General features: G+C 36.5%; 3 protein-coding genes across 3 annotated transcripts; 2 read left to right on the top strand and 1 right to left on the bottom strand.

Annotated features, from left to right (window-relative positions):
• Nucleotides 1-721: 721 nt before the first annotated feature.
• LOC140792421 (protein BUNDLE SHEATH DEFECTIVE 2, chloroplastic) lies at nt 722-2,626 on the top strand. The gene is made up of 4 exons (XM_073143416.1): nt 722-963; nt 1,039-1,102; nt 1,742-1,838; nt 2,350-2,626. The coding sequence occupies exons 1-4, from the start codon at nt 793-795 to the stop codon at nt 2,435-2,437; spliced, it is 420 nt and encodes a 139-aa protein (XP_072999517.1). The 5' UTR covers nt 722-792; the 3' UTR covers nt 2,438-2,626.
• A 771-nt stretch (nt 2,627-3,397) lies between these two features.
• Nucleotides 3,398-13,561, bottom strand: LOC140791946 (peroxisomal fatty acid beta-oxidation multifunctional protein). The gene is made up of 18 exons (XM_073142676.1): nt 13,324-13,561; nt 13,076-13,147; nt 12,201-12,263; nt 12,057-12,113; nt 11,872-11,939; nt 11,662-11,743; nt 11,513-11,568; nt 10,419-10,721; nt 9,665-9,751; nt 8,652-8,826; nt 8,325-8,446; nt 7,680-7,843; nt 6,352-6,606; nt 5,984-6,105; nt 5,778-5,899; nt 5,482-5,630; nt 4,724-4,862; nt 3,398-3,672 (listed from the first exon to the last, which is right to left on the bottom strand). Exons 1-18 carry the CDS (start codon nt 13,415-13,417, stop codon nt 3,625-3,627), a joined length of 2,178 nt encoding a protein of 725 aa, XP_072998777.1. The 5' UTR covers nt 13,418-13,561; the 3' UTR covers nt 3,398-3,624.
• A 1,423-nt stretch (nt 13,562-14,984) lies between these two features.
• On the top strand, nt 14,985-19,415 carry LOC140792392 (uncharacterized). Its single transcript, XM_073143370.1, has 7 exons — nt 14,985-15,650; nt 16,450-16,781; nt 17,478-17,817; nt 17,978-18,126; nt 18,353-18,446; nt 18,936-19,007; nt 19,149-19,415. Exons 1-7 carry the CDS (start codon nt 15,120-15,122, stop codon nt 19,191-19,193), a joined length of 1,563 nt encoding a protein of 520 aa, XP_072999471.1. The 5' UTR covers nt 14,985-15,119; the 3' UTR covers nt 19,194-19,415.
• The last annotated feature ends 73 nt before the right edge of the window (nt 19,416-19,488 follow it).

The following is a 19,488-nucleotide window of genomic DNA, read 5'->3' as shown; positions in this document are numbered from 1 at the left end:
TGGCTTAGGTTGGGATACATATTTATGGCTTGGCTATTGGGAGATCAGATCTAGCTATCCAGCTGATTATTTAATATGATATGAGATCTTAATGCCTTTTTATATTAAGAGAGGTTAGATTGACTCTTTGTTCAACCTATGTCTAACTTATTAGCTCTATTAATTATATAAAAAAGTTTAGTGATAATTAATTATCTGCTAATTCAATCTAGACAAATAAAATATACTGTTAACTTTTTTTATCAAAAAAAAATTAGATTAGTTATCTTAGATCCTCTCCATATAAAGCTTATTGTCATATGTATACTCTATTGCTTTTTTGTAATATTTTGACCTCCTGAATTATCTAATATCTTTTGCTCCTAAAGTGTTATCAAATCTTTATTTTCTTTTCTTTTTTTTTTAAATAAGAGAAAAATAATTATAAATGGCCTAAACTTAACAAAACTGACAATTATGTGATATTTTTTTTGAAAAAAAAATCTTACGAAAGAGAGGTATTTTAGAGATATGATACAATAACACAGAATTATATATATATATATATATATATATGAGGATCTGTACGAAAATAGTAGCAGTTCAAAGGTTCTCGGTGTAATTATCCCCGCAGAAATTACAACCCCATCATCTTTGTATTCTAGATAGAGTAAAAGGGTAGTTTCGTAAAATAAAGTACAATTGGTGATATCCTCTAAATTCATACTGTATATATCGTCCACATCTCTTCCTCAGCCAACACAATCTTCTCTATAATTCCCACCACCAAAACGAACGGCTTCTTGCTCTCTCATGGCGAACGTCGTCTGCTTCAGCTGCGCTAATCCCGTCACCTCCCGGTCTGCCAAACCCTCTCTTACCCCCTCTCTTCCTACTCCCAGTTCTTTTAACCCGTCCTCCCAAAACCAAAGCTTCCATCTCCTCTCCGGTCCAAGCTCCAAGTTCCACTCCCTCAAGGCCAAGGTGAGACCTTTCCTTCCTCTAAGCTGTCCATTAGGCGCTTAGATTAATAAACTTTCCAATTTTGTTCGTTTTCAGGCTTCGGAGGGTAACCAAACTGTGAAAAGGCATAGCATCTTGTGCACCGATTGCGAAGGGAATGGTGAGTTAGGATGATGCTTGTCTGTTTTTTTTTTTTTTTAATTTGTTTTGGTTGTTGAAAGTTGGATTATGTTGCAATTGGTGAATTCGATTGGTCTTTTGGTGCTTGGTAGTGGTACGAGACGTGCTGATGTTTGTCAGCATGGAAGGTGGATGATGAAATGCTTGTCAAATTCCAATTGAAATAATCGATTGGAATTTAAGTGGTATCTTGAAATAGGGATAGATTTTGTACCATGGTATCTAAAAACTGTCAAATTATGGTAATTCTAATAGTTAAAACAGTTTGCCTAATTATAGATTGACAAAAATTCAAGTTTGAATCATCCAGGGATGATGGAGATTAGTTCTAACACTCATACTCAACCTCAAATTTTTGGGATTCAGATCCTCAAATTGTCAGAAAAATCTTAACATATCCGTGTTCTGTCCCTGTGAATTAGTATTACCTTTCTGGGAAAAACATGCATAATGGCATCCAATGAGGAGCGTTGGGATTCATCTATTTAGAAAAGCTATGTCTACACATGTAAAGTGTAATATAAATTCTACTGTTAATGCATGAGTTAGTTCATCTCTACACTTGAGGCATACAAGTTGCTGTCAGACAAGCCACTTATATCTCTTCTATAATTAACAGGTGCAATATCGTGCACTCAATGCAAAGGAAATGGAGTAAATTCTGTTGATCACTTCAATGGTCAGTTTAAAGCTGGTGCAGTTTGTTGGCTTTGCAGGTATGATCCTATATTTGAAATGTAATACTTCCGTGTTTCTTTACTGAACTCATATGCTAGTCAATATTGTCTAATTCCGAGGGGAAGATTAGGACATTTTCCAGTGATAAAGCTTCCTTCCTCCTGTTCCTAATGTGCTTGTTTTATCAGGATGACCTTAGTGTGTGGCTTCTCCCTCTTAAGAATAAACTCTGCTGTCTTATAAATTATCCACCTTTCTAGTCTGTCATTGTCCATGAGTAATATTTCCAACAGTTGGTGTGTACTAGAAGCTGCCTAGATTATGACTTGAGCTTTTCCATCTTCTCTGCGACTTATTTCTTATCACCTAGAGTCTAGATCTACTTATCTTTAATATCCAGACAAAATTAAGCAAAATGACTGTGATCGATTCATTTTATTACTCGTGCCTTGGTTTTTATGTTATATAAACAAACTAAACTATTTCAGCCCAGTTGAATTTTTTAACTATCATGTTCATGCCATGCTCATTAGACTGGATTTATTGCAGAGGTAAACGGGAAATCTTATGCGGAAGTTGCAATGGAGCAGGCTTCGTTGGTGGATTTATGAGCACGATTGATGAAACAGCTCAATAGTGCTTCAACTTTTAGCATGTCGCATGTACTTTTACTCAGTTCCATGGAGGCTTCCCAATTCAGAACTGAGCTCTGCTTGATTAGATGTCCTGTTTCAGATGGAATAACTGTTCTTAGATATAGACAATAATATGCTTTTGTATGTTATACTATTATTTCAGCAGTATGCCAGATGAGTTACGGCTGCAATCCTTTGTTTATTAATGAAGCTATTCGTATTTTCTTTTTGGTTTTCCTTTTCCTTTGGCAAATTACCACCTACCCTTTTTCGATATTTGCAAATCTAACTCCTTATATTGGTATATTTGTAAAAAAATTACTTACAGGTATAATCCGAATATTCTATAGTTTTTCCTTTACAAGAGGTCTATTTGCAAGGTGAAAAATGGGGCAATTTGTATAAAAAATCATTTAGTTATGATATTAGCAGTTATAAACTCCTCAGTTTTTAAATTACAAACTGTTGTGCCTTAAATCTATAAGTAAAAATTATGCAAAAAATATGTTTTTAATTTTGTTATATATATATATATATATCCAAATTTAGTAACAAATAACACACATTACCTATGTAATTATACATAAAAAGTATATAAAAACATGCATTTATTTTGTCAAGATACATATCTAAATGTACACTTTTAATGACTAAAATAAGTAAAAGAAATTAAATTTACTATTTAAAAACTGAGGAGCTGTCAATACCATCACCGGGCAAGTCACCCGGAAAAGGGAGGAAGATATATATATATATATATATATATAGAAAGAATATGGTTAGAATGTTAATCGTGGTCTTATTGTGGTCATCTGCATATATATATATATATATTTAAACAACAAGGAGCTGATTTGTAGATTTACCACAGGGAGGTATACTTTGCAATAAACCTAAAGCATAGGTGGTTATTTGCCAAAAGAAAAAAAAAACCATAGTCAGAAACAACTACTCTTCACATATATGTGAAATCCAACTTATTAAAGATAATATCACTAAGAATCTTAAACAAGAATTGTTTTTAGACACACTTATTGCCAAGAAATTCTGATTTCCAGAACATCCTAACAGCAAAAGAGAAAAAAAACTAGCTCTTCTCGCCCTGTTCTTATGACGACCGGCTTGCATGCAGTTCAGAGGATTGGTGATGGAAGGCCCTTCATATTTGACGGGCTTATTCAATAAATCCTTACAGGCGTGCCCTTGAAGCTGGTGATGGGGAAGTGCTGGCCATGCTCTGCAGAAAATGAATAGAACATTTTGTGATGGAGAACTCTTTCAATAATGATTCATAAAGTAAGAACTTGAAATTTGAACAAGGCATGAACCACAAAACTTGAACAAGGAATGAACTACCACAATTGAACAATGGAAAGATACATCTTTTGGTGTACTTGTGAACTCTTCTAGTGCAAGGTTTTCGACATAGGACATGTACTAATGTGAGTTACTGCAGGTTTCTGTGACGAATTTATTATGACAATTTGTGTCGGTCATTGATAGAAATTTAAATAAACAAAATATGGCTCACTTTTCATGTTATAGACCTTATAGACCTCTGTTTCTTATTTAACCTTTTCTGAAATTTTTGACAATACTCACTGTCATCATCCAAATCTTTTCCTAAACATATTGAGTTGGCTGCAGCACATTCAATAATTGGATACTCAAAGATAGACAGAATTTTATGATCAGCTATCAATCTAGCATGACTCTCTGAAGTTTGGCTCCAAAAGCCTTGTCAAGTAGAAAAAGACAATAGAGGGGCTTGTTAGGAAGCAATAAGCCGGTTGTGACGGGAATATAATCCCCGCCCCTTTTTGGTTGCAATTCACTCTCGTTAACTACAAAATAGCCTATTGGAAGAAGTCTTCCAAAGATGGAAAGCCTAGATGAGGCAAAATGTGACAATTTTTTATTCAGGCAGTTATCTTTCTCCTAAAGGACAAGCTAAACCAGAGTCAACAGAGCTTAATCCCTAATTTTATGTGAATATTAAATAAATTTTTAATAAGTGTAATTCAGCATCCCATGTCTTGTTATATTCCTTCTGTTAATGAAGCAGTCAAATGTGCATCAAAATTCTAAACTCAGTGTGTGTATATGTCCATGCTGCACTGGTGTCACATGGAAAGCTTTAATCTCTAGGGTATGGATTATGGAAGAAAATCTATATATATCTGGCTCACCCTGCTAGTGATCCTCTTCCAACAATAATATGCAAAACTTCAAACCTAGGAGAAATCATTATGAAGGCGATATGAAGTGAAAGATGATAGATCTCATACCAAGGGAAGGCCCTTCTTAGCTCTTTCTTCCAAGAATGATGACGGTTTGAAGAATCCACCATACATCTCGGCCCACTTGTTAAGCCTTGAATAGATATAAGAAGCTCCGACAGAATCAGCCCAAAATACAAGACCACCCCTTCAAAGCAAATTACCAGTTAGTTAAGTTAATTCCTTAAATAAAAGAACAGAATTACGAGTCTGCATTACTGAAAAGAATTCAATATCAGTAAGAGATGATGTGGCTCAGAGTTTGTCCAACACAACCTAATGTTGAACAGACAAAGTTAGGCTAGTGAATTGCAATTGCCACTTCCAACAAAACTACGACAGAAGAAGAAAGGCGTGAGTTCAATTTTGTTTCATCCTCCATGATAAGAAAACTAACTAGAACCTATGGGATCTCTAAACATTACTTGCATCATTTAGAGACAATTATAATCAGATACATTGAAATGTTATATGGCAAATATAGTAAGAACTGTGGTTCCAGTTTGAGCCCCACATTTACTAATTATTATAAAACAAACAATACAGTTTTCCAGTAAATGTATTACTTCCAAATAGTGGTCTAAGAGGTCTAAGATAGAAAACAAACTTAACTAGTTGTTATATGAATAATTATGAACTTTCATGAAAAGTAAGCCACTTCTCACAGAGCTTTCAGAAATGCTCAAGTGGAATCTTCCCAAAGTGCAAGTATCATTTGATACGTAATCCATAAAAGAACCATTTCTTCTGTGTTGAAAATTATTCACCTGTACTTTGGAAAACCCATTCCGAGAACAGATGCAATATCAAGATCAGATGGCTGGATCACAATTTTTTCATCCATCACCCTACATGCCTCATTTACAACTGGAAAGAAAACCATCTCCAAAATGTCTTGGTCACTGACACTAATGGGCTACAAAGAACATAAGAGACTGTGTCAAGCATTTTTTTTATCTTTAGTACCTAGAATAAATAGAGGTAAAAGGTAGTAAATGCTAGCAGTAGCACCAAGCTATATGTAAGAGATTTTCTCAAAAAAAGCTACATATGAGAGAGAGACCTTTCCGCCAGGCATGATGTTAGCACGCCTTCTGGATTCTTCAATGATGGATTGTACACTAGGATCAGGTTTTGGTTTGCTACCTTTTTGATAAAGGTAATAACCTTTCCCGTTGCTCTTTCCTGCGAATATGAAGCAGCATTACTTGAAAAGGTCCGGTAAATCACGATGTAAAGGAAATCAAACCCAAGATGGGATTTCCGCACCATTTCGCCCATTTTCAACCAACAACTCAAGAAGTCCAGAGTCAGCTGTTCGGCCCATGAAGGCAGAACTATATATATCCTTAACTGCCAAAGCCACGCCATATCCAGCCAGATCCTGAAGTCTGCAACGTAAGAATACTTTAGCATGGTACAGAGCATCAACATGAAAGGAGAAAAAGAAGGATAAAAAGAAAAAGAGAGGATACAAGTTGAATGACGCTTTTACCAATATAAATTTTTTGTGTGTTCCTCTTCCATGAAACCATAACAGTTGTATATATAATATAAATAATAGATGCCGCCATCTTTTCTTATGCACTGTACATTGAAGTCATCACAAAAATAGAAAGATGGATCAGAGAACTTACTGAAAAGGACCCATTGGCATGCCAAAACTGCTTATGACTCTATCAATTCTGAACACGTCCACACCTAGATTAACCAGGAGATGTGCCCCTTGGGTGTATGGGAAGAATGTGCGATTAACTGCAAATCCTGTACAATTTCCAACTACAACAGGAACTTTCTTTATGATCTTCCCAACAGTCATCAGATCAAGGGTTACTTGAGGCGATGTCTTCTCCGTTCGGACAATTTCCAGCAGAGGCATCACATGAGCAGGACTGTTATAACATGTCTCATTAGCCACATCAAAAGGAAAAAAACAAGAAGTGTATAACAGTACCATCCCAAGGTCAGAAATATACAGAAAACTCTGCCCAAGTTAAAATGTAACATTTAGAGAGAAGGCTGTTACCCTGGCGAGAATTATGCTACTAAGGAGTGAGGAGAATGGTTATGTCTGGAAAAAGGTACTTAATATGGAAGCAAGTCTTCAACTCTGCGAGGAATCTCAAACAATCTTTTCATGCACAAAGTGTTACTGCTACTGCATATTTACTTTGTACAGGTTTCATTGGTATTAGGCCCTGTTTAGGTTAGGGTAAACCTAGCCAAGGTATAGTGCGAGTCAGCCGTTTCTGGCCGACAATGTGGAAGGCAACTATAAATGAAATTTATTGCCTGTCTGGTGGTACTCAACCACACTTAACACCGAATCGTATATTTTCAAAAATGTAAGATATGCATTAAGATCTCTCTAGTGGCATAGTTAAAAGTGAGTCGAAAGGCAGTCTCTTTAATTGAAATTGAGCCCATTAAGGTGAATATAACATAACTACACAGCAGCCCATTTAAAAGATACCAAATAAAGTTTTATGCTAGCGGCAGAGTTTGGAAGAAGAATAATACTTCACAATTGTACCACTGATGTAGTCATAGAGGCAGTGTTATAGTTAGAAGTGTATTTCAAAATACAACATGGAAAGATCTTAAAAGAGTTCACTACAATTAACTACTAGTACTTTAGCCATTAGCAGGCCAACAAGAGAAGCTTGATTCTCTAAATTTGAAGCACCTTAATAAGCGTTTACATTCGTTCTCCTTTCACAGTCAACATTAAAATGATTAGTTCTAATTTCATGAAGGAGGTTTTAGTTTCAAACAGCCTAAATAATGTTCCTTCCTTATTAGGTTAGATGCTGAATATGGAATTTCTGGTAAGTCGTAATATGTCCATATTGGACCTTGACTAGATATTCCCATTGTTGAATAATTGTTTCCAGTAAATCAACATGTTCTAGTAGCTTTGCCAATTTTACAGTTCAGTTGCTATAAATGATACAGTGCCTCGTACCTGAAAAAATGTGCTCCCACAATTCGGTCTTGAGAATTTGTCCTTTCTCCAACGATATTCAAATCAATCGTGGAAGTATTTGTTGCCAGTATACAATGTGTGGGGCAGACTTTTTCAATTTCAGCAAATATTGACTGTTTCAGTGGAACCTTTTCAATGACAGCCTACAGAAAAAGAGAGGGCTGTTACTAGAATTTGGTAAGAAAAACATGTCTTCAAATACAAAATTACCAAATATTATGCAATTATTGAGCCAGGTAAATTATGTAATGAAACCATACACTATTCAAAGCTATGATTCACAGTAGATGCAAGTAAACAGAAATAAAGAGTTCCAGATGATAATTATTGAACAAAATATTTTTCCAAGAGAACCTGATAAACATAGTCCTGAGAATCACTTAAATGTTCCACACACATAGATCAAGTCAACAGAACTTAATTGACAACTGAAATCTTGATGTCCACATAATAACTTAAATGTTAAATACTTAACTCTACTCCTAGATAACCTATATTTGGTAAGATCTTTTACTTTAAATGACAGTGAGCACTCTTCTATCATTATGATAGTTACATCACACGAGAATTGGACACTTTCAATCACTAACACAGTAAAATGTTGGGTAGTCTTAAAGAAATAACCTCTATGACCATATCAACATTCTTGAACTCCGAATAATCCAGGACACCTTTGAGAAGTGACAAGGCCTTATTCATCTTCTCCTTTGTCAGTGACCCTTTCTGCACTAACCCTTCCAAATTGCCTGTCCAAGTCACATGGAATAAGTTCCTCAGAACATTAACTCAAAATTTTGAATGGAAAATTATTACTCATGAACTTCACACAAAAGAGCAGCTCTTTCACAGATCAAACTAAGCCTTCCTGAAGTTTGTAGATTACTAAGAGAAGATTATAAAATGAACACCCACAAAACAGTAATTGATCTTAGTTAGATATGGCTTATTAACCTGCTATCATTTTTTGCCCCCTCTGCAGAAAATTGGAGTTTACTTCCTTGAGGATGACAGGGATATTGTTTAGAATAAGCGCAGTTGCTATTCCAGAGCCCATTAGACCACCACCAATGACTGCAACCTTCTTTATCTGCCTCGGTTTTAGTCCAACATCAGTTACACCTGGAATCTGTCAAAAAACAATAAAATCAGTGAGGCGCAGTTTCTAGAAGTAGATCGGAACAATTAATAAAAAATCCAGAATATTAGCAAGAGTTTTCTTCCCTCAACAAGAAATTTATTTTCATACAATTCATAGATATAAAATAAGAAATCAATATAAACACTTATACATACCATATGTGCAGTTCACACAAAATACGTCACAAATGATGTAGATCCCACCAATTAACGTTTCAATGTGGGATAGAAAATTACTTCAAGTATGTCCCTTCCAGACATCTTTGTAGTTTGTTCTAGATATTTATCTCTGTACTAAAATGATAATGTATGACAAACGGCAGAAGAAATCCTAATCTAAACTCTTCACTAAATATTCTACTTAAGGAATGATTCATGGATTATCGTGCATGTCGGCACATGGGCTGATACATATCATTCCAACAAATTGTCAACGCCAATATAGGGGGGAGTATCTTGATACTGAATCATGCCCACCTATGGCCACTTGTATCAACCCTATCTCAGTTGCTATATAGCACTTTCTATGCCACTGACACAGCAATCCTTGCATGATTGTCAAGAACTTGCTTTTAGTTGATCTTGCTTTAGCTTATCTTCAGGCACCACCAATTAAATTTATCAAAAGAAAACTATTTAACTTTGTTTTACTGCTTAAACTTATCAGAGAAACTATGCTATGATTGTTGATACTTTATACAGTAATCTATTTAACAAGATCATCAATTCATAAAACACTAGGAAGTAATAATGCATCAATTGATCAATGTATAAGATGTCAGACAATAGAAAAAGAAATTATGTTAAAATAAGAATTAAGACAACACCTTTGAAGTTGCACGTTGTGCAAAGAAGAAATGTACGAGCCCCTTTGATGTGCTTGATAACACTAAACCTTTGAAAATCTTTGCTTCCTGATATTATAAATAAACTTAGTAAGTACACATAATGAACCACTTTAGGATGAGAACCTCATAGAGATGATAAAGAATGATTTAACATTATGAGACATGTATCCACAAATAAACGAATATTTTAACTTGCAATACTTCATCATGCAAATCAGTAAATGCAGAATACTTGCTGCTTAATCCAATATATTAATTCAAGTATAAGGCTGAAAGAAGTAAGATGTATATCAACTAATCTGGCACTGTCATGTAATGTAACTAAAAATCAATCAATCTGAACACCATTTTTACTAGTTGTTAAGGTACAGAAGAAATAATAAATTGATGGCACTTGCTCTTCTTATTCCTTCTGCATGAAATCCTAGGATTTTCCAGAATTACAGCTTTCATCTAAAAAAATTCAAGAGACTTGAATAAATAACTGTTCATCTTTTCATCGAAATTCTTAACATTCAATTTCGTTTAGCAATTTCATATTGCAGTGATAGAATATAGAATTGCAATTGCAAAGGAACTCCAGCATGTAGACCTAGATAGCCTAATCAACTGCTCACCTGAATGACTACAAATAAAAGAAAAACTCAGAAATGCATGTGCCACTAGCTTCATAGGTCATGGAAGCATAAATATTACACTCTGTATATACTGCAGAAAAAAAATGCCGGCATACCTTCAGAACACCAGCATATCCTCCGAATTCAATGCCCTCCTCAATTGCATCAAGGCATGCTTGGTGTTGGGGCATATTCGGAGCTATCCTCTTTGCCTGTTGCCTTGCAGCTTTCAATATTGCCCGTGCTTCAGAAAGCGATCCAAGTCTATCAGTACGACGAAGAGAACTAATCCAAGGTTTCCTCCTCTCTGCAATATCTAGTGCCCAAAGTCGTGATACTTCCACCAACTCGTCTGCAGAAGCAATGGCATCAATAAGGCCATATTCTTTGCCTTCCTTGGCCCTGATAAACTTTGATTGCTGCAAGAAAGATCAGTTTGTTAAGGCCATTTGCCAATCCAAAAGTGAACAGATTTTGAAAACCATAAATATTAAATTGAAATGGTACATAAAATGCATATCCTGAAGAGGATGTCTCAAGTTTCAACAATCTAAAATCAACTAGAAATGATAAACACAAAAATACGAGCAAACTGACAAGACTATGACTTATGGACAACTATAACATGTTAAATGGATTAAGGGACAGCTACATTTCCAATGCCAATAACAGGTCATTCACTAGTTCTCCTCAAAACTGCAGCATGAGGGATGGGATTGGATGTCGTCGCAGTCAAAAGACAACTAATAAAAGATCCACTAGCTATTTATCCTCATAATGCAAGAGTATATTCTAGCACAAAGACATCAAAATTGCACAAATCCAATTATCATTACAACTTAAAACTTAAAAGCACTACTTATAACCTTGAGCTACTCACTTGTGGAAGACAAGTCATTTCAAAGATTCTGCAGCAGAAGGAAAGGCATCTCCAAACTTAATGGTTAACAGAAATCATAAAAAATAAGGGCATATGAATGGTTAATTAAGAAAAGGATGTGATCCAGTTAATATCAACATCAGTTTGAAAGAAAATGTGCAGAATTTAATCTAATAGATAATAGAAATGAGAAGGCTCACAATTTATTGTATATGTATGGTTACTCCAAGAAAACAAAATGTTGAACAAGTTCCTGTGGTAAATACCACTGAAAACCACATTTTAGATGCTTATAATTTACTATGGTAATTTGGATAGGTAAAAGCTCACCAACATCATTTCTGTGGCCTTTGACAAACCGACCAGCCTTGGCAAACGCTGGGTGCCTTTCAAGTAAACGGGCTATTTGTCAGATCGTGCATGTGAAGTGCGATAAAGAAAAGAGGTCATAGTCTACAAGAGTGTGAAATAGCAACTACCTCCAAATCCAGGAATAACTCCAAGAGTCAATTCTGGCAACCCAAGTTGAGCTTCCGGTGTAGATATTCGAGCATGGCAACCCTAAAGAAAAAAAAAAGAAAACAAATCGCCTTTCAGAGATCTATCGAAAATATTCAGTCACAAGGATGACTTTATCACCCCCTCCCCTTCCTTTGGGGATTAAAGTGAAAATGGTAGAGAGAACAAACCATTGCTAGTTCTAGACCACCACCAAGAGCAAGTCCCTGAATGGCTGCAACAGAAGGCTTTGTTGCATCTGCAAGGACAGAAATACATAAACAAACTCCACAACTTAGGAAGATCTGTGCTATGAAGACAGTAAAGTTTCCAGTGTGTCACACAATAATAAATGAGAAAAATATCGAAAAGGTACCTTCCATAACATTCACCAGAAGTTCGACAGAAACATCTGGTAGAAGTGACAAGTTCCCTGCAAGATGCATGATAAGAGAGACACTTACTGCACTGGATCAGCAGATATCATTGGACCCTTATGCAGATGATCAGGATCTCTTACCGGTCTTGTGAATTTGCCCAAAAATATTGATATCAAAACCACCAGAAAACTTGCCCGCATCACCTTTTCAGAAGAAAATTAAAGGAAAGAAAATATCAGATAAGCAATATTAAAAGAAAAGTAATCGTGCAGAAATATGCTTCTTGCAATCCAATTAGATAAGTGCTCCCTCTGCACAAAAAATATAGCTTCACTCTGTATATGGTAAACTTGTGATGTGATGCACCAAATATATGGTAGGTATTCCTACAGGCTAAAGAGAAGGAAATTTTTTGACAGACTTATAAAGAACCTTGAAGCCTCCTTAATCAACTTCCTTTGCAGATATTATTCATACTTAAGGATACTCCAGAATTGGAGGGAACTCGGAAGCCCCGAGTGCTGCAGAGCACATGCATGTACCTAGTGAATTGGCTCTTTTCATGCTCAATATGCAATCTTATTATACTTTTTCAAGAAAAAGTCTCTGACAAGTCAAGAAAATGACAACGGGAGGAATTAAATGATGAGGACAGCCTGAGATGTATCCAGCGAAGAAGATCCTGTTAGCAAATACTGCTGGTTTACAAAACCAAAATTATGCATACCTATGATGACTTGAATCTTTCAAAAGATTCGAGAGTGAAGATTCATCCGTCAAAGAAGCAGCAAATTTTGATGACCTATTACAATTAGGCGTAGCCTAAGCCTCAACGACGGAAAAACATGAAAAGGAAAGCAATAATGTTTTTTATCAAAACAAACTCTCTTTCCTTTGACTCCGGATTACCAGTAGTCATTAGCAACCCCGCGAATTCATCAAGATCTACGACGAGCTAATCTGAGTTAAATCCCAGAAGAACGAAAATGAAACAAATCAAAATATGAGATCTCACCAGTTAGCACAATTGCTTTGACGTCATCTCTCTTCATCGCTTCTGTATATTTCTCCTTTAATCCAGCGATTACTGCATCAAAATAAACATTAAATAACCATAAATCAACCACGAAACATCAAATATTATACCTACAGGCATCAGAGTGAGACTCATTCTCACTAATCAAGCCAAATATAATAAAGCAGACCAAAAAGAATCAAAGATAACACGAAAAAAGAGATCAAAAGAGCTCAAATCATGATTACTTGTGGGATGCAACGCGTTCACGGGGGGATTGGAGATGGTGATGACAGCGACCCCATCTCTTCCGACCTCCATTGTCACGCGAATTCTGGCCATCTCCTCAGAGGATCAAACCGCTAGGGTTGTGGTCAAATCAAATTGCTCGATCGAACGAGTGAGAGCGAAAGCGAGAGCGAGAGAGCGAGAGAATTTTGCGATCCTTGATCCGAATGAGAAGCGCAATATATAGTGCTCGAATTGATGGTAATTTCTGGGAAATGAATAATTTCATGTTAATCCATTGGAAGTTCGATGAAAAGTGCGGTATGCTATCTCTCGAGGAAATATAGGATTAAGCTGATCTTCCATGTGGAAGAATAGATAAATACATGGAGAGTACTCCTAACAAGCCACGTAGGCGGTTTCACTTTGGTCAAGGGATGCCCCTTAATCTGATGTCCAGGCTGACGTCTCGCGGTCTTCAACGGGTAGAATTAGTTCACATGCCACCATCGATCATGTCCGTTAAAACAATGTCGCATAGAAGATCCCATCGATCTTACGGTTTGAAATATTCTTCCTTGCTTTGCGTCACAGTAACTACTACCGCACGTGAGAACGACCGTCCGATCGAGATCATAAAGTCACACACGCAGCGGGTCCCACCAACTTGACGTCGTATTTGAATTGAGATAGATAAACACACAAAAAACGAGGGCGCTCAGAGATCTGCTGAAAGAGAAGAAGACGAATGCACGACACCTAGTATACGTGGCAGAGAACGACTAGTTCGCTAACGGTGATGATAGCAGGTCCAAGATACAGCACACCTTCTCACATCCCGAGGAGATGAGGTGGAGTGGAGGATATCATAGTAAAAGAAAAAGCAAGGGACAACTATACCAAACAATACTAATTTTTCTGAGAATATATTATTTAAATCATGCGTGTATAGTATTTATTAACTACGTCGTTTACAAAAGATTTGAACTCAAACCTAACTGAGTGGTCCGGCGACCGTTTTCACGTGAAATTCGCCTAAAGGTAATATGACTCAAATTCTATTACTAATTTGAACACAGCGTACTTTTGAGAAATAGACTTTGACCCTGACTTGAGTTGTTACATTATAAGTTTGATTGCAAAGTTCTAGGAAAATAATATGAACTTTCTTAGACAATGGAAAAGAATAACCCTATAAGATCCCACTACTTTGTAGAAGACTTTAAACAATGTAGTCAATTATTTGATGTTTAGAAAGGAGAGAATTAAAAAAGATCTTGTTTACATAGCCTTGTCAAACAATGTTGATTTTAAGACTGACCGACCTCTGGAGATTCACTACGAGACCTTTATGTTAGCTTTCTCTATCAACTATTTTACAACAATATTTCAGAACGAGTATTTGAGTTCTAATATGTCACACAATAAGATTGGCATGGCAAAGAACAAACAAATAGTAATAAAAGAAAACAAGTGATATCCGGGTTGGGCCTATCGAAATATCATTAAGCCCAGGCCTAGTTCGTTGGGTTAAAAAGCTTTTGACCAATGGGGGCCAAACGGGCCGGACTTTAATCGGTCCTAATGTTACAAATATACTAAAAGGAGAGGAGTCATTTGCAAATATGTCAAAGAAGAAGGTAATTTGCAATTATACACAAAGGTGGATACTGATATGCAAAACACCGTTAACACAACCAAAACCCTACCCCCTTTCTCTTCCCCATCCTTTCGTTTCGCCTCCGTTCCTACCCGCAAGCCGGAGCCCTAGATCCCATCTCCGTCGACCTTCGGAGACACTCCGATTCAACCTGTCATGGCGTCCTCCTACGACTACGACGACGCCTCCCATCCGCCGCCGCCCTCCTCGTCCTCTGACACCGGCTACGACCCCAACTTCGTCCCCGACTCCGTGAAGACATTCGTCGTCCACCTCTACCGCCACATCCGCGAGAAGAACGTGTACGAGATCCACCAGATGTACGAGGGAAGCTTCCATCGCCTCAGCGATCGCATGTTTCGCGAGAGCCCATGGCCTTCGGTGGAAGCTGTGGCCCCCTACGTCGACAATGATCACGTATTTTGCCTACTCTACCGCGAGATGTGGTTCCGGCACCTCTACGCTCGTCTCTCACCTACGGGAAAGCAGCGAGTTGAGTCCTGGGACAACTACTGCAGCCTCTTTGGTGTTGTGCTTCACGGAGTTGTCAATATGCAGTTGCCCAACCAGTGGCTATGGGATATGGTTGATGAATTTGTGTACCAGTTTCAGTCCTACTGCCAGTATCGGGCCAAACTCAAGAACAAGACAGAGGAGGAGCTGCAGCTGCTCAGGCAGTACGATCAGGTATTGCAAAGGAAAGAATTATGGGTTTTCTTTGGCTCATGTATATAAAAAGCACAATTTTGTATTACAATCTTTGCAATTGATTAGAATTTCTGGCATCTGAGAGGGGTTTTGCCTCATAAGTTTTGTTTCTCTGGGAAAGATAGGATTTTGTTTTCATTCATTCATACGCACATCACAATTTTGTATTCTACTCTTTGCATCTGATATTGGTTAGGTGTATATATGTTCTTTAAGAAAGACAGAACTTTTGGGTTCATCTTTACACACACAGATCACAGTGGTTTGTTCCTTATCTTTTGTATTTTGTGTTATTTATCTTCTGTGCTCTTTAAGTTTGTTCACAAGGAGGAGAGATGCTTCTTGATGCCCTACAAATTTAATCATTTCACCTTCGTGAGTAACAATCTCTGTTGAAATTTAGTCCCCGCTCTACTTATGAGCTTGGGCAGTTACTTGACATAAGTTTTTATGTATAAGCTTCCGGCATACTTCCTGCATTGCAATGTGGCTTTGCTTGGCTCCCTTCAGCTAAATTTCTCAAGCATAAGTTTGGTGTACAATCTCTCTTATATAGCTCAGGCTTTGAGATACATTTTGTTGCCGAATGACCTGGTTCAGTCCTCCATTGTAATTTGTGAAGCATCTCTAGATGCATGATATAACTTATATGTCATTAACTGGATAAATTTTGGTTCTTTATATGTGAATTCGTGCGATACATTATTGTTGCTTACATGGTCAACCCGGTTACTTCTATCATCAGTATATTCATACTTTTTATTGCTTATCTTGATAGGCATGGAATGTTTACGGGGTGCTCAATTACTTGCAAGCTCTTGTAGAGAAATCCATGATTATCCAAATACTGGAAAGGGAGAAGGACGGTCTTGAGCAATTCACTGCTACTGATGGGTATGATTATGAAGATGGGAGCAATGTTCTCAAAATGTTGGGTTACTATAGCATGGTTGGGTTGCTCAGAGTGCATTGTCTTCTTGGGGATTATCATACTGGTATCAAGTGTTTGGCTCCTATTGACATTAGTCAACAGGGTGTTTACACAACCGTAATTGGAAGCCATATATCTACAATTTATCACTATGGGTTTGCAAACCTAATGTTACGAAGGTAGGATCCTGGTTGCTTAAGTTTTTTCTACTTGATGGCCTTATCTTTCTTACAAGTTTGATATTAGCTATAAATCTCATTTGGAGCTTTTTTCCAGTCATTAGCATATTCTGAGATATTGAGATATTTTATTATGAATGTATCATATTGCTTATATTGTTTCCCTTTGATCGATAAATTAAGGTTTATGATTGGTGTGGTGTAAGATATCTTGTTCTTAAGTAGTCTGCGGCCTTGTCTTCTAATCTTCTTTTTGTGAGTTTAGATGAAGTGAGGTCCCTGTGTGTGTGTATACTTTTTAAATATAAAGCTATGAATGTGCTCTCTGAAAAGGCTAAAGTTATGGTTTTCAAAGCTTATTATGGTATATATAGCATTAATATACTTCTTACGTGTTCTTTTATCAATCAATCTATTGTGAAGCTCAGCTGGTGATGAGCATTAGGTGAATTAATTTATTGAAAAGAGCCTTTGATTTTGGAGCTGTACTATGTAAGGTGATTTTTTATTTTGATCAAGCTTTGGCTGCTTCGCATATTTTTGCTGTCTCAATCGAGGATCCATCTCTGACTCCCTAGTATTGTGTTGTGTATTTCCTTGCTTGATGCCTCGATCCTTCTTTGTATCTCTTTGTTCTTTTAATTACACTTTTTAAGAATTCTTCTTTCTAATCGTGGGTTTCTTGATTTGTTAAAGGTATGTTGAGGCAATACGTGAATTTAATAAGATTCTGCTATATATTTTGAAGTATAAGCAGTATCATCAGAAGTCTCCACAGTATGATCAGATATTGAAGAAAAATGAGCAAATGTATGCATTGTTAGCAATTTGCCTTTCCTTGTGCCCTCAAACAAAACTGATTGAGGAAAATGTGAGCACTCAATTGAAAGAGAAATACAATGACAAGATGACAAAGATGCAGAAATATGATGATGAAGCTTATGCTCTCTATGATGAGCTCTTTTCATATGCATGCCCGAAATTTATCACTCCATCAGCTCCAGTTCTACAGGATCCTCTTACAAACTATAACCAGGTAATTTGAAGCTTATGTCTGTTTATTATTGTACTGCTGTCTATTGCATATCCTTTTTGGAAATGCATTATCTTATTTGCATTGCAGCTCTGTAAATAGCAACCTTATTATATATTATTGTCTGACATAATTACGAATTGGCATTCCTTCCTAAATGCAGGATGCTTATAGGCTGCAGTTGAAATTGTTTCTTTATGAAGTCAAGCAACAGCAGTTGCTTTCTGGCGTGCGCAGTTTTCTGAAGTTATATTCATCTATATCAATTGGGAAACTTGCTCAGTATATGGAAGTAGATGAGTCCACTTTAAGGTCAGTAAATTTCTCATTTTATTTTTTCGTGCCAATTGATCGATAACACCTGCAATTTACTATATTGTAATAATCAAATTTGGAATTTATTTTGCATCATTTTTACTACCTTAATGAAAGAGATAACAACTCACTTTCCAATTTGACTATATTGAATATGGAAGAATTTACTAATTCTTACTTAAGATAAGTCTATGGCACTTCGCTAATACTTGTTTATTGACAGGACTATTCTGATGACATACAAGCATAAGATGCATGCTGTGGATAGTGATGGAAAGATCACATCAAATGCTGATGTGGATTTCTATATTAGTGAGGTATGGTTTCTCTTTTTGACTCTTAAATTGGGTTTATAATTTAGGTTTACTTCATCATTAGTGTTACAATGTTTGGTAGTTGGTATTTATTGTTTGATGTACAGTTATATCAGGAGATTATGCTTCTTTCCACCATGACATTTACTTCATAACATATGTCACAATTAGTGGCAAGTTGATACTTATCATTTATGACAGTTTTATTAGGCCATTTCACTCCCATTCTGATTTCTTTGAGATGGCATATCTGCATTTCCTAGTCACCGTGGTTTTTGTAAAAACAAAGTAAAGAACAGAGGGGAAAGTCAATAACTCATTTTGCAAATGTTTTAGCATCTCCAGTTCTCTTCCATTCTCTCCCATCTGAACTTTTATGACATGTTTTCAGTTCTGGAAACTGGGTATTAATATGTAATATTTTCTCTAAGATTTTGTTCTTGTACTTCGAATTACCAATTCTCTGTTAATATTTTATCATTTTCATTGCAGGATATTATACATGTTTTTGAGTCCAAGCCAACGAAGCGCTATGGTGATTACTTTTTGCGCCAAGTCTTAAAGGTTTATACTCTTTTTCTTTCTCTGTGGGTTATTGCTTTTAATGTGGTGGTTCAGCTGTGGTTCATATATCTACAGCTTGATGAATTCAATTTCATGTTTTCTTACTCTCTATATTGCCTATCTTCTGTTGATACTGTGCAGTTTGAGGAAATGATTGGAGAATTGGATAGAGTAAAGCTAGACTGATGCTGTCAATGCGCGCATATGGATATGCTTAGGTTAATTCCCAGTTGCTTTCCACCTTTGTCTGGAAGGCTTACCACACTGCCTTCAGACTGGTAGAGCCGTGGGATGATATTTTTGTTAGACTCAGCCTGATGAGCTTTCTTAAGTTTGAGTTATTGACACATGCATTATCTCTTACCTCCTTTACTTGAATTTGACATAGTTTTGATGAAGATTATCTTATTTACAGCTTGCAATTTTTTTCAAAGTGCTATTATACCCAGATATGTACTACCGGATAAACAGGATTCAACTT

This window comes from Typha latifolia, chromosome 7 (genome assembly GCF_019914945.1).
Source record: "Typha latifolia isolate L0001 chromosome 7, TyphaL0001v2, whole genome shotgun sequence".
Taxonomy (NCBI): domain Eukaryota; kingdom Viridiplantae; phylum Streptophyta; class Magnoliopsida; order Poales; family Typhaceae; genus Typha; species Typha latifolia.
This window is presented reverse-complemented; position numbering and strand designations above follow the sequence as displayed.